The sequence below is a fragment of the Pempheris klunzingeri genome, chromosome 9 (assembly GCF_042242105.1).
Source record: "Pempheris klunzingeri isolate RE-2024b chromosome 9, fPemKlu1.hap1, whole genome shotgun sequence".
NCBI classification, from domain to species: domain Eukaryota; kingdom Metazoa; phylum Chordata; class Actinopteri; order Acropomatiformes; family Pempheridae; genus Pempheris; species Pempheris klunzingeri.
In genome coordinates, this window is record NC_092020.1 from 435,807 (window position 1) to 448,810 (window position 13,004).

The 13,004-nt window shown below is 42.5% G+C and overlaps 2 protein-coding genes across 2 annotated transcripts in view; both read left to right on the forward strand.

Moving 5' to 3' along the window:
- Positions 1-13,004, forward strand: part of LOC139206915 (A disintegrin and metalloproteinase with thrombospondin motifs 2-like) — a 108,095-nt gene that overhangs the window by 44,735 nt on the left and 50,356 nt on the right. The window contains exon 3 of the mRNA XM_070836529.1: positions 4,656-4,833. Coding sequence (XP_070692630.1) covers positions 4,656-4,833 — 178 coding nt within the window. The remainder of the gene's footprint in view (positions 1-4,655; positions 4,834-13,004) is intronic.
- Positions 1-13,004, forward strand: part of LOC139206917 (putative monooxygenase p33MONOX) — a 128,414-nt gene that overhangs the window by 39,610 nt on the left and 75,800 nt on the right. The window lies entirely within an intron of this gene.

Below are 13,004 nucleotides of genomic sequence, written 5' to 3' on the forward strand. Positions count from 1 at the left end.
CACTCACACACTCACTCACACACTGCCTGTGGTGGACTCAGCTAAAGGGCCCTGACCGGGTGTGACTTTGATCCTCACCACAACATCCGCTCTTCCACTCCAACACTGCTTTTCTGCTACTCGTCTGTCTCACGTGCCCCTCAGGACACTTACACAGGACTCAAGTTACTCCTTTCAGACCTTCAAATAGAGCTCAGTGTGCCTTCAAACACGGAGGATCCTCCTGTTGTAACTGGACACTCAGTGTGTAGGATCCAGATTTGGAGCCTACAGATGGGCTTCGGGTCTCAAAGGGAGGGTTGTGGTTAGTGTCACCATTTCAATGGCCGTGAGAGTAATAATAACCCAGTTATATCTGCTAAGTTGAGAGAATGTGCGGGTGTTTTGTTTGAGGATGAGCCAGATGTGAATATGTGCTGCTGAATCTGTTTTTTAATATATATATATATATTTATTTTTATGTGTTTACTATGTTGTATTTCTTAGATGTGATTTTCATTATCATTCCTTCTGAAGAAGAATTACTTTAGGAAGTGTTAAGATTGATTGAAATCTGACCTGAAATAGATCCGTAAGACATCTTTCTAGCTTTGTCTTTGTTTGTTAATATGAGTGGATGATTCTGACAACTTTGTCTTTAAAAGTTTACGTATGTTACGCAGGTATTGCTACTAGGAAGAATTGAGCAGGTGGTATTTATTCTATCACCGCTGTTTACAGTATATATTACCTCGACTGTATGCAAATAATCAGAGGCTGTGGTGGCAAGGAGACACGAACCCGGAAACACGGAAATGTATAATGGAAATCCATACGAACTAGATGCTCAGCTGTGACCTTTTCGGCCAGATGTGCAGTGATGCTCCTTGTGTGTAATGTGAAAATCCTTAATATTCCATGAAGATGATGATAATATGCAGAAAGCAACTGTGTCAGATTTAAGTGCCTCATGAGGGAAGTGGAGCTAATAAGCTAAATTTTAACACGTCAAACCTAATGAAACATCTTCAGGCTCATCACCCAAAGGAGCACATTGAATTTGCTGTAATAAGAGAACAGTAACTAGCAAGGCAGCTGATGCCGCAACAGTCCCCGAACAGGCAAGTTATAGAGGGATAATGCTACAGTATCGCAATTCAATGTGTCTGAGCGAAAATTCACAGCAGCAAATTCATTGCAGCCACTTGGCGGAAAGCCTGAGATTCTATCATCTGCTGTTTCACCTTGACTCACCTGACCTGTTGAACTTGATCATACCTCATACATAACTGAACACTTCTAATAGATGAGATGCAAATGCTATTTAAATGTAATCATTTTCATCATTTCTTTCTGACGGTGTCACAGATAAAATTGTAGCGTGAGTGTTTGACCATCAATGAGGGGTGTAAGCGAGTACGAATACATCATGTTAACGTAGTGTGCTCTGAACAGATACAAACAGCACTCACAGTTTCGCTTTCTTTTTTTCTTTTCCGATCACCCAGTTAACATAATTTACTGGAAACGTCAAACACTACCTCTCAGAGCCATGAAAACATGTTGGCATCATACTTTGCAGTAATGTCAATGGAGGATACATTTCAATTAACCAATTATGAAATGATATATAAAGGCCCTTCTTAAGGTAAAATTCAGACTTTTTTCAGTATTAAAAGTAAAACAGGTGACGCAGATCTGCCAAAATATAAACAAATAGACTATTAAAACAAAGAAATAAGGAAGAAAGGACAGGTTTATAGTTTGAGATTCTATTTAAATTTGTAAGATATAAGATGTAAAGTAGTCATCCTGCAAGGTTCCTCCTCAATAACATTTAATCAGCCTCATCAGTTTTCTCCATGCAGTATTTGCTTTGCAGTGCAGGATAAAGCTCGACTGAAGCTGCCCATGTGTTGTTACCTCGATGCCTGGAGCTATAAAAATCCTGCATGCCTTGACGGTAGAGGGGAAAATAACGAGCTGAAGTTAGGGTCCATCTTAAAAGTGCATGAAAAATGTCTAGGAGAACTTCAACATAGCTCCTACAGTAGTTAGAATCAGTTTAGATGTGTTTTGTTTTTTCTGAGATAGTCTTCAAATGCAGCTCATGCTTTATCATTTGCTTTATGTAGATGCATGGTTAAAAATATTACGTTATTCTGTAAATTTCAACCTCTTCTTGTGTAAATGTGGTAAATAAACAGATAAGGACAGTAACTTTGGCTTAAACCCCAACCAACGATGTGCGATCACGGTCGATCTTTACATTGAGCTTATCTCTATGTGGCCTTTTGCCCCGTCTTTGAATAACCCCGCTGGTGTTGGCACATTAAGGCTGGTGGTGTACTGCCGACGAATCTGAATTTCTCTCAGTTGCTCTGGACACAGTGCTTGGACAAGCCTCCCTGTAATCCCCTCGACTCGGACTTGGCTGCTCCTGCTTTAGAGGAGATGAAGACAATGCTTCTCACTATGGAAATGTGTGCAGACTCTTTGATGCTTTATTCACTTCGGCTTTTCAGAGGACGTGTCCAGTTCTTCGGCTCCCTCACACCTTCCCCGCTCTCTCACCCTCTGCCCCCACTATGCTGCCTCTGATCGATCCAACCATGTCTCCCAGTCCCACATGTCATCTTTTTTCTTTGACACAGCTCTCCTCTCCCCTCTGCTTGGTATTCTGGAGTGGGAATGCATGCACCATCGCAGATCCATCAGCTCCGATCGGAATGCCGCACCACGACTCGGGGAAATGGAGGGATGAGGAAAGAGAGAGCGGTGGAAAGAGAGAAAAGGGGAGAAGGGGGGGTGTAGGTCAGTGGCTTGTCGACATCCTTCCGGGACCAAAGCCTCAGATTGACAGGGAGAAAGAGGGAGAGGAATTGGAGAGGACACAAGGAAAGGCAAGAAAACAGACTCCTTTTTAATTTCTGAGGGGCCACTCCTGTTAATATCCATTTCCTTTCAAATCAGCCCTCTGAGATATTCAACGAGCGCACAACTTCTTATTCTCCACTTCCTTTAGACCTCAAAGGAATCAATAAGTAGTACGCATATTTACAAAAGATTAGAACAGGGTCTAGTTGCTTTCATAAATTAAAACTTCTCATACATATTGGTTCTCGAGACATCATGGACACAGATGTTGCAGTTGATGTGACCTCTCTCATCTCACACAGTGGGCCCCTGAGAGCGTCAGGTGAATAATGCACAGTGCAGAAGAATATATATTGTTTATCATACGAAGTCAAATCAATTTTATTCATACATTATGATGGCCGACACCGCTCACCCCACAGCAGCTTCAGAAAACACATGCAAACGGTCAAGGCAAGCAAATGATAAAACATCAACGACAAGAGCAACGAACGTCTCGCTGCACTATGATCCCCACAGGCCTCAATGACAATTTTATGGTGTATGTATAGTTTTTATGTATTCGTGTGATCCAATTCTAAAAACATTGATTGTAGAGTGGTAAAAATCAAAAACACTTTAGCAGGATTAAAATGGGAAAAAAACCGTATTGAGGAGCAACAGAGGAAGGATCCCGGACAGGCAGACGTATAATAGGCAGAGTGTATACATGGTGCACAGAGGTACTGTTGTAGAGACACAGAATTACAGGAAATAAAGAACACAACATGAAGATTTACTGTATTAAGTTAAAGGGTGCAACGTGTTTATCCTTGTCACCATAAAATTCACATTATTTCAGGTTGAAGTTAAGATCTGATGTGTACTTATGTAGTATACTCCTACAGACGTAAAGGGCTAATAGAGTCATTGTGGCCCAGGATGGGATTTCTGACTCGACTCTGTGCAGTACAGTCAACACACAGCTTTTAATGTAATGTACACTGTATTTTAGAATCAGCTCACTCTCTTCTCTTCCCTCATCATCCCTTCCTTCTCCTGTCAGAGCGGAGGGAGAGGCAGACAAGCACTGATCATATCGATATTTTTCTCTCTTCTTCATTTACTGCTGTCTTTCTTTAGCGCTCTTCCTCTCCAAAGCCTCTCCATCCTCTCTGTGTGTTCTCCCCCATGGCTTTCCTCTACAGCAGTGCGTTGCCTTGGTAATTACCAGTTGTCTTAAACAGACAGATGGAATAAGAGAGAGTGACGGGCAATTTTCCCAGTGCCTGTTTTCCCTGTGCATGTGCACGCAACTCCTTTTTGCGTGTGTGTTCTGTATGCACGCTTCCTTACTTCTCTTTCAGTCTCTTTCCTCACTCCTCTCACTCTCTCCCTGTGAGTTTGCGTTTGTGCATGGCTAATGTGTGTTTGCGTGAGTGTGTTGTGTAAGGCGGATGTGGGGAATTACCTGACAGAATGCGTTAGTCCAGGATTGGAGTGGGACAGTCTCATCTCCTGCTGTTGTGTTGGCCATTTTAGATGCCAGGTGTCACTCTGGACCTCTGCAGGGCCCCGGGAGGGATCACTGCTGTCCCCTCCTCTTCTCTTCCCTCCCAGCATGCCTCTGACACAGAAATGGAGTGAGGAAAGAAACTCTTTAAACTGTCAGGGCAAGAGAGGACGTGAAGGAAGGATGGACGGAGACGAGCGCGAGAGGCAAACAAGGGAGGAGCAGCAGCTGGGTGGTTACATGAGGGGCATTAACATGACGGACGCATATTCACGTCATCCCATTAATTCTTTGCGCTCTCTTTCAGGCCGGCATGATCAGGATGGAGCAAGAGGAGTTTTTTATCGAGCCGGTGGAGAGGAGCAACGGAGTGATAGAAGAGGAGGAGGAGGAGGGAGGAGGAGGAAGAACACACATCGTCTATCGCTCCTCAGCCGTAAAGAGAGAGCCCATCAGCAGCGCGGCGTCGGACTACCACTCCAGAGGTCAGTCTGTGACTCCCACTATGCCACATCTCAGCCTTCGCTCACTTCAACTCCATCTTCTCCATTTTTACTTGAGCCCATGAGAAAGTTATTTAATGACAATGATGGAGAATTCCTGATTATTCACTGTTAATTAAACCTACATAAGTAAGAAACACTACAGAGGCCATTCTCCCCTGAAATAAACCATCCCTCCCTCATACACACCTGATTATATAATCATATCAAACTATTATATGCAAAGACAGTCACAGCGTGAGCATACCCTGCTGTCAAAAAGATTACACCTACACACACTCAAACGCATTCTCCTGTCACCGCACTAATTTTCCAGTGGTAAAGACGTGACATATGGAGAAAAACGTGTTTGACTGGTAAGGTAGCACCCTCTGTATCTTTTATAGAATTATACGCTGCCTTGGCTGCCTTAACAATTAACAGCTGGCACTCAAATCTTTGGTTTCTCGTCGTGTCTGCCTCTATTTTCCACTGTACAGATGAAATAAATGAACCGAAACAACAAGATGGGCTATTATTTTAGAGGAAGGATAATACTTACAGTTAACATGGCATGTCAGCTCTAGGATTAGAGGGATGGAAGACAAATGTGTATTCAAATAGGCTTAATACTCGAGGTCTAAACATAATCATACAAGAGAAATGGCATTTTCCTCATAATAATTCATCTATTCACCTGTAAACCACTCTGGTTTCTTTACAAAGAATTGAGAAAAACAAATTCTGGCCTGTAATGCAGTAAAATTAGGTTGTTGTACTTGCTTCAAGCAATTGTCCTTAAAACAGTTTAACTGTTTTAGCTAAACACACAATAAATGTAAGTTTTGATCAAGTATGAGGTTGGGAATATGAATATATTCATATTTTATTGTATTGCATTTAAAAATTGTCTCTTTAATTCTACAATTCTCAGTCTAGTGTTTCACCTTCAAAAACACTTAATGATGCTGCAGCATTTCTCTGTTTTAACTCTCCAAACTAAGAAACACATGCGCTTGGATCTTTTCTTAATCATAAGCCTGGATGGAGCCTTAAATGTGCAGAAAGCAATAAGGATGCTGAAGGGCCATGTCATGATCTAGAGTGCAACACATATAATCCATTGCAACACCTAATAACTAAGACAAAAGAGCAGCTATTGTGCTTTCATTCAATACTTGTGCCATTTAGTGGAACACTTAATTAAGCTCGAATTAATGTCAAAATTAAATGAATATAGGAACCATAGAATTGGCATACATTGTTCATTTACAGCATTGGCTCATAGCAGGATATCTGGAGCCTACAGTGTGTTTAGTATCTGCTGTAAGAGCTGCCTATCAGATACACTGCTGTTATTTACCAAAGATTAGGGTTTTATTTAAATTACTTAATGGATTTATTGTGAGAAAAAATGCTGCTCATTATTCATTATTCACAACACTTTAGCCTTTTTTTGCGTTTTTTTCCTGGTATATAAGTAGTTTTTGAAACAGTGCAAAGAAAGAAAGAAAGAAAGAGAGAGAGAGAAAAAAATAGGACGTTCAGCACTGTCAGCTGTACTGTCATGGGTTTAGGAACTTGGCTTGCTGGGAAAAATATTGCTGCAAAGCCTCAGGCTTGTGTCAGAAGAAGTGGCTGCCCAATCATTTTGACTGATTTGATGCCCTCAAGTCAATCAATTTTGACCCCGACCAGCGCAAGTGTTTGTATCTCAACTAATCACCAAAGCAAAACTATTCTCACAGAATGAAGTCTGCCGTGTTGCACAGAGCGCTTTATAACGAGTGTATATAGCAATAGATGTGATCTGTGTCTTCCTATTCTGAGTAGTTGACTCAAGAATGTCTAATAATATACAGAGAGAGAGAGAGTTTCCATAGGAACACCCAGTGAGGACAGACTGCATTAGAGTAACACAGATCTGCTCCCACTGTTACTGATACCTGGCAGTACATCCACACACACACACACACACACACACACACACACACGAGCATGCACACGCTGAAAACACCTATAGGGAAAGGCACACACGCATACAGGATGTAACCACACGCAGCTTACACTACTCCCTTGATCATACATTTACACTTCTGAACACACATATGTGCTGCATGCACACAGACGTGCAGACACACACACACACAACACGTCTCACTGCCTTGTTGCCTTTGAATCTTTCTTTCTAATGAAGAGTGGGGTGCAGATCAATAGCGTAGGATAGAACAGGCCACAGTGTGTGTGTGTGTGTGTGTGTGTGTGTGTGTGTGCATGTATGGCGTGGGCATGAGTTCTGTGGTCGTCTGGCTTTGAGTGCTGGGATTTTCAAGGCTAAGCGCACAGACAGACTGACAGACAGACAGACAAGCAGGCATGTGCTGCTCCCAGTAGCATTTGATGTGGATCTCTCTCTTTGTTTCTCTTGTCTCTCTCCTTTTTATCTTTTTCATAGCTATTCTAGACCACACCATTATGTAAACATAGGTTTACCTTCCAGTTGTTACATCATACCACTGTAATATCACAGCCACATGGACACATTGGAAGCACATTATAGATCCTCCTGCCTTTAGTCTCTGCTTCCCTTTCCCTCCATCCTCCAGTTAAAATCAAACCAAACCTTGTCCTCTCCTCTTTTATTCTCTCATGTTCTGTTTCTCAAACAATCACCCCCCCCCTTGTAGATCAATCAGGGACATTAGCGAATTAATTAATAATCAATCAATCATTTCTGGAGATCTCCTTCGCCAAGCCTCCTTAATTCACAGCCAGTTATTGAATGTTGGACTCATTTCCTGGCTAAAGACAGAGGGAAGGAAGTTATATTTAGCAAGGTAATAGAGGAACTCAAGAAGGAGAGAAAGAGAGATGAAGAAGAAGCGGGATTGATCGGTTTCTTACACCATAAGCTGAGGAGGTGTGAATCAATGTCCTAAGTGGAGAGAGCAAGCTTTATTATTAATGTGGCACATTCGTCAATTAATTGCTCCGGCGATAGAAAACGAAAGATTGCCATTCATTTTTCGCCGGGCGAACAGAGCTCCATTCTTCAATCTGTCTTTTCTTCTGGCCCTACAATTTCATTTTATCTCATTCTTTTACCTTTGGTTTTGATCAATGTCTGTCGATTCTGATAATCTCATTTTATTTTCCTCTCTTCCATATTTCTGTCAGAGTTCACTTGTTAGTGTTTGCCCCAAACAAACCCTTATCTTGCTTCCCTTTGTCTACAGACATGTTTAGTAGGTTTAGTATTTTGTCTAGTGGGACCGGACTGTTTGTGGTTATGCTGCTTCAAGTGTGTGTATACAAGCCAGTGCAGTGTTGAGTCCAGGATACTGAGACATGCCCAAACAGATGGACTACCAGAGGGCTTTTTCCCATAATCCCCTTCACCTAGTCTTCTACCTGGACTAAGGTCCCACATAAATATCATGCATAAAAGTCACCATTTTCTTCTTTTCCTACTTTTTTCTTGTCTAATTACACTTTTTAATGCTACAAAAGTAACGTATAGGTTACGTATTTTGGTAATATGGTAGCTATAATTCAGCTGTGACTTCTGACACTTCTGACACAGTAGTGGACAGCAGGTTATACGGTTGTGTTATAAACATGTAGTCCTTTGCAGCTGATTTGTTTTCATTGACATTTCAGAGGTCTGTATTGTTCTCAAGGCAGAATGGCTCCCTGCAGCCTCTGGGGCAAAGCGATTGCAATTAGCCGGTGGACTGACACTGGGCCGAGGACCGAGGCAGCTACACAGGACCCCATGCCTCTGCACAAAGCCAGCGATTGTTTTCCCCCTCGGGCGCTGCCGTTGGTTTATGTTTAGTGCTGTACTTTATTGTGCTTTACCGTTCCGGGCTGATGTGAGCTGTTGTTTGGTCACTCTTGTGTTGCTGGTGTGTGCCACGTCGCACAGCAGCGATACAATGACGCGTCAGCTTCTGCCTGAGCCGAGAGGAAGCTTGAGAGGGTCAGACAGAGGCCAGTGGTGCTAGTCACTGTAGCTTAATGTCTGCCTCCCGCATTCCGAAAATGAAGGGGGCTCCCTCGAGAACCCACTCTCTCTCTCTCAGCCTCCGACTCACTTTACTCCCTCCTCTTCCTGCTCTGTCTCTGTCTCTGCCGGTGTGACACAAGGATAGTCATATGGTGCAAGGGTTTTTAAGAGGAGACTCGTGGCTAAGCACTTAGAGACATGAGTACACACAACACATAAATGTCCTGAACTCATCTTCAGTATGTAGCAGGCAGTCCCAGCAGACACTCTGCAGTAAAGCTTGGCTCTTGTTTGAATCCCAAATAGCCACCTGACAAACCCCGGAAAGGTGACAATCTTCTGATGTGATTATGAGGCTTATTTAAGAGATTGCACTAAGAACATCCTTTAAATGCTTTGATTTGGACCTGCACTACCACATGCTGTAAGTGCATGTGGGCAGCTTTGAAGGGAAATTCTGGTATCATGCAGCCCAGGTCATATTTCAGTACTTTTCGCTGTCGTTCCAATTCTAAAAAGAAGTCTGATGGGGCAAAAAACACAGACAGGTTTTGAACAAACCACCGACTTTGCCAGTAAAGATTACCAAAAATCTCTCTCACAAACCTCAATCACAGTTTAAAGACCAACTTTGACCTACTTTATGATGAGATGATTGCCGACTTTCCAGTGTGCTCACTTTTCGTTTCACCTCCAGATAAGGTGATTTAGATATTGTAGGTGTTGACTTGTTTCCAACTTGTCTGATTGTATGACATTGTAATAAAAGAGGAATTTTCCTTTAATTGCAGACACATTTACTCAATTATGTTCCTGAAAACACAGCTCATCTCCTTTCTAACTACCAGACTAATACTTTTCACTGAATTACCTGGGACACTTCTCTGAAGTAACATCTTACCATTTCAGCACAGTCTTCTCATTTGCCCCAAGGCAAAACTGCCCATCTAAGCCTTAGCAGGAATGAAAGCAGGAGTGTCTTTCTTGAGCATCTTTAGGCGTCTGTTTTAAGCTCTAAAAGCAGTAGTGGAGATTCCATCACCATATATAGCCTATGCAAACAATGTCATTTGCCAAGGCTTGTCTGAGGCTAACCCAGAAACCCAATGCTTAGTGGCAAATTCCAGAATTTGGAAACATAAACTTAAATGAACCATTATAGTGTGGCTAAATGTGGGCTGTTAGCCTCAAGATACCAGTGCAAAGTGTAAGTATAGCCCGTTCAGGGAGAAGCGGGTGTTAATTGGAAAGCATTTAAACTCAAACAGGATTCAGTGTGTGAATAGTTTACAGAATCCAACATATACTCTCTTTACCCCGGAATATGTTGCTCTGATCCTAAATTTCTTATTCTTTTATCAAAAAACATTTGAGAAATAACTTTATAATGATGATGATATAATAACTAAAAAGTTATTTTTATGCCACTTTTCTGTGGCATAACACCCACTGATTTTGTGGCCATCAAATAAAACTGGTTAAAACAAGGTACCGGTTTCAGATCAGCTGGTTGTTCAGTTCTGGCCACATTATAGCAGCAGCTGCTGCTTATTCCAAGTCGGCGGAGCAGCGGCACCCCACTCTGCTACACAGCTTGCATCATGTACGGAACATGTGCTTTATGTATGTAATAATGTGTAGTGCTATATGATGTTATGGCTGTTATATTGGCCAGCCGGCCTCCACTTTGGATCAGCATTAGATCTGCGTTAGCGCATACCTGCATAAACACGTGCACATGCAGTCGAGCAGAAACGCGCAAAAAACAAACGCATACACAGGTGCAAAAATACTCTCTCACACACACACACACACACACACACAGACACACACACACACAGACACACACACACACACAAGGATACAGTATATCTGTGTGAATGAGTGCTGGCCCAGGTGTGCCTCTGGGAGGAAATTACAGTGTTAGGAGGGGAAGTATTCCAGCAGCCAGCTGCTTCCTCTCTCCCTCTCTGTGGCCACTGGCTCTATCCCTGGAGAGCAAGACTGGCTTTTTACCACACTCCATGAATGTGTGTGTCTGTGCACAGTCATGCATTCCTGCATGTATGTGTGCTTCCCTCTGCATTTGCAGGTTTTATTTCTTGCCTGTTTCACTCGTGACTGACTGACAGCGTTTGTGTGCGAGTGTGTATTTGTCCGTGTGCCCGCACTGCGTCCCTCTGTGTGTGTTCTCCCTCTGGCTCGTCTGAGTCCTCACCTGCTAGTAAGCTCCCAGCAGGCCTTCCATTGAGCCATCACTCAGCGTGCCACAGCGCTGCCTTTAAACAGAGCAGGACTCTAGGGATAATAGCAGGGTGCGGCCGACCTCTGCTCCAGTCTGCAGCCACCGCTGCCGCACTGACCCACACACAGTTTGTGTGTGTGTGTGGGTTTTTTTTTATCTGTCTGTAAGAGAGAGTGAGCGAGGGGAGGATCAGGTGGAGAAGAAGGGAAGCCTTGGAGGGATGAAGGTGTATGGTGTTATTACAGTCTTAGTGATTGAGAGAGCGTCACTATAATCATGGTGATCATAGTGTTTTGACCAGATTATCACCTTTCTGAGCCTTGGTGCTGCCTCTGGTGTGGTCTTCATATTTTCAGTACCAGACTGTTGATGTCAAAATCCCACTACATAGCAAGTGTGCATGCACATGTATATTTTTATTTATGATTTATACATGATTTATATAACTTGCATGACATCACAAGATGATTGCCAGAGCAAAAAAAATTCTGTAAAGATGTTCTCTAATATGTGTTTTTTTTCTTTTGAAATACTTACAAAGACAAAATTGTGTAGAATTATTGTTAGACAAATATATTGCTCAAATGTTTTTTATCGTCCACTCAGCACATTATCATCATTTTGATGTACGCCGGCTTTAAATGCAGAGCTCAAACATGGCAGCAGGTACAACTGTGTGACTACAATTACGTGCAACAGACCTCCCTGGAGGTGACCAGTGTTCTGTGTTAGCATCAGTTATGTAACCAGCCAACCTAAGGGACAGAAGCTCATGGAAGATGAGGATGGCGTGTGACTTCCGTCCTCCCACTACTGTCACAGTCCTGCACACACACTCACATGCTGTGTTAAATCTGGCACTCCTCAGAGAAGTGTGGGAGCCACTGCCATCGCTGAATAAGCTTCCTTGATGTGCACGCTTGAGCAGGAAAATTTGACATTGTTTTCTAATGTTAAAGCATCTACAGAGCCATGGTGAAAAAAAATTCTGTTCTTTTTTGGCTGATTATGGCTCCTCTGAGGACTATGTGGGTGATCTTCTGTTAGTTTACTTGCGTCTGTTGGGGCAGGACAAGTTGAGCCTTTATCATCTTAATAAGCAGTGACTTCCAGTAGAGCTCCACCCAACATCACACTGAAATGATGTCTGATCAGCCAGAATAACTGACAACACCTGTGTTAAACTGAGATAAAATGGTCCCCGGTAAGAGCAGCCACTCACTAAAACACCATGTAGGTTAATGTAGTAATGTGTGTGTAAAGAGGATGTAACACTATGGCAGCTGATTCAGAGGTTAATGGAGCCTCTCATGTGAACAAGGCTTTCATCGCTCTGGAGACCCAAATATATTCAATGCTATTACAGCAGTTTTTCATTCTGTGTGTGTGCGTGCGTGCGTGTGCAGTAGTTATCTTCCTCAGGGAGAAATAAACATGTTCCCCAAGTGCAAAGTCATTAGAGTCATGGTGAAGTGTGTGGTTTTATGTGCCTGTGATAAAATCTTTACTGCTATGATAAATGTGTGTTTTGTGAACAACTCTCCCAAAGCCAGACACAAACAACAAAATATGGCAAGACTATGTGCATTCTCCACAACTCCACTTACTAACTTTTTCTGGAAGTTTCAACTGTGTCACATGGTCTTCAACAGCTGATCCAGTTTGCTCAGTTGTCATGGAGATGGATCTGTTGACATGCAAGCTCAGTAGTCGTTCTGACTTCATCCATATCACTTTTTAGGCTGTATTACACATATTAGCACAAACAAGAAGTCCTAATAGTGCCATGTTGACAGATTCATCCCCGTGACAACGAAGCAAAGTCCTTCTGCTAATGAAGATCATGAGATATGGATGAAAGCACCAGAAAAAAAGTTTATAAATGTATTTTGAGTTGGGATTGTTTTGTCAAAGTAGTGG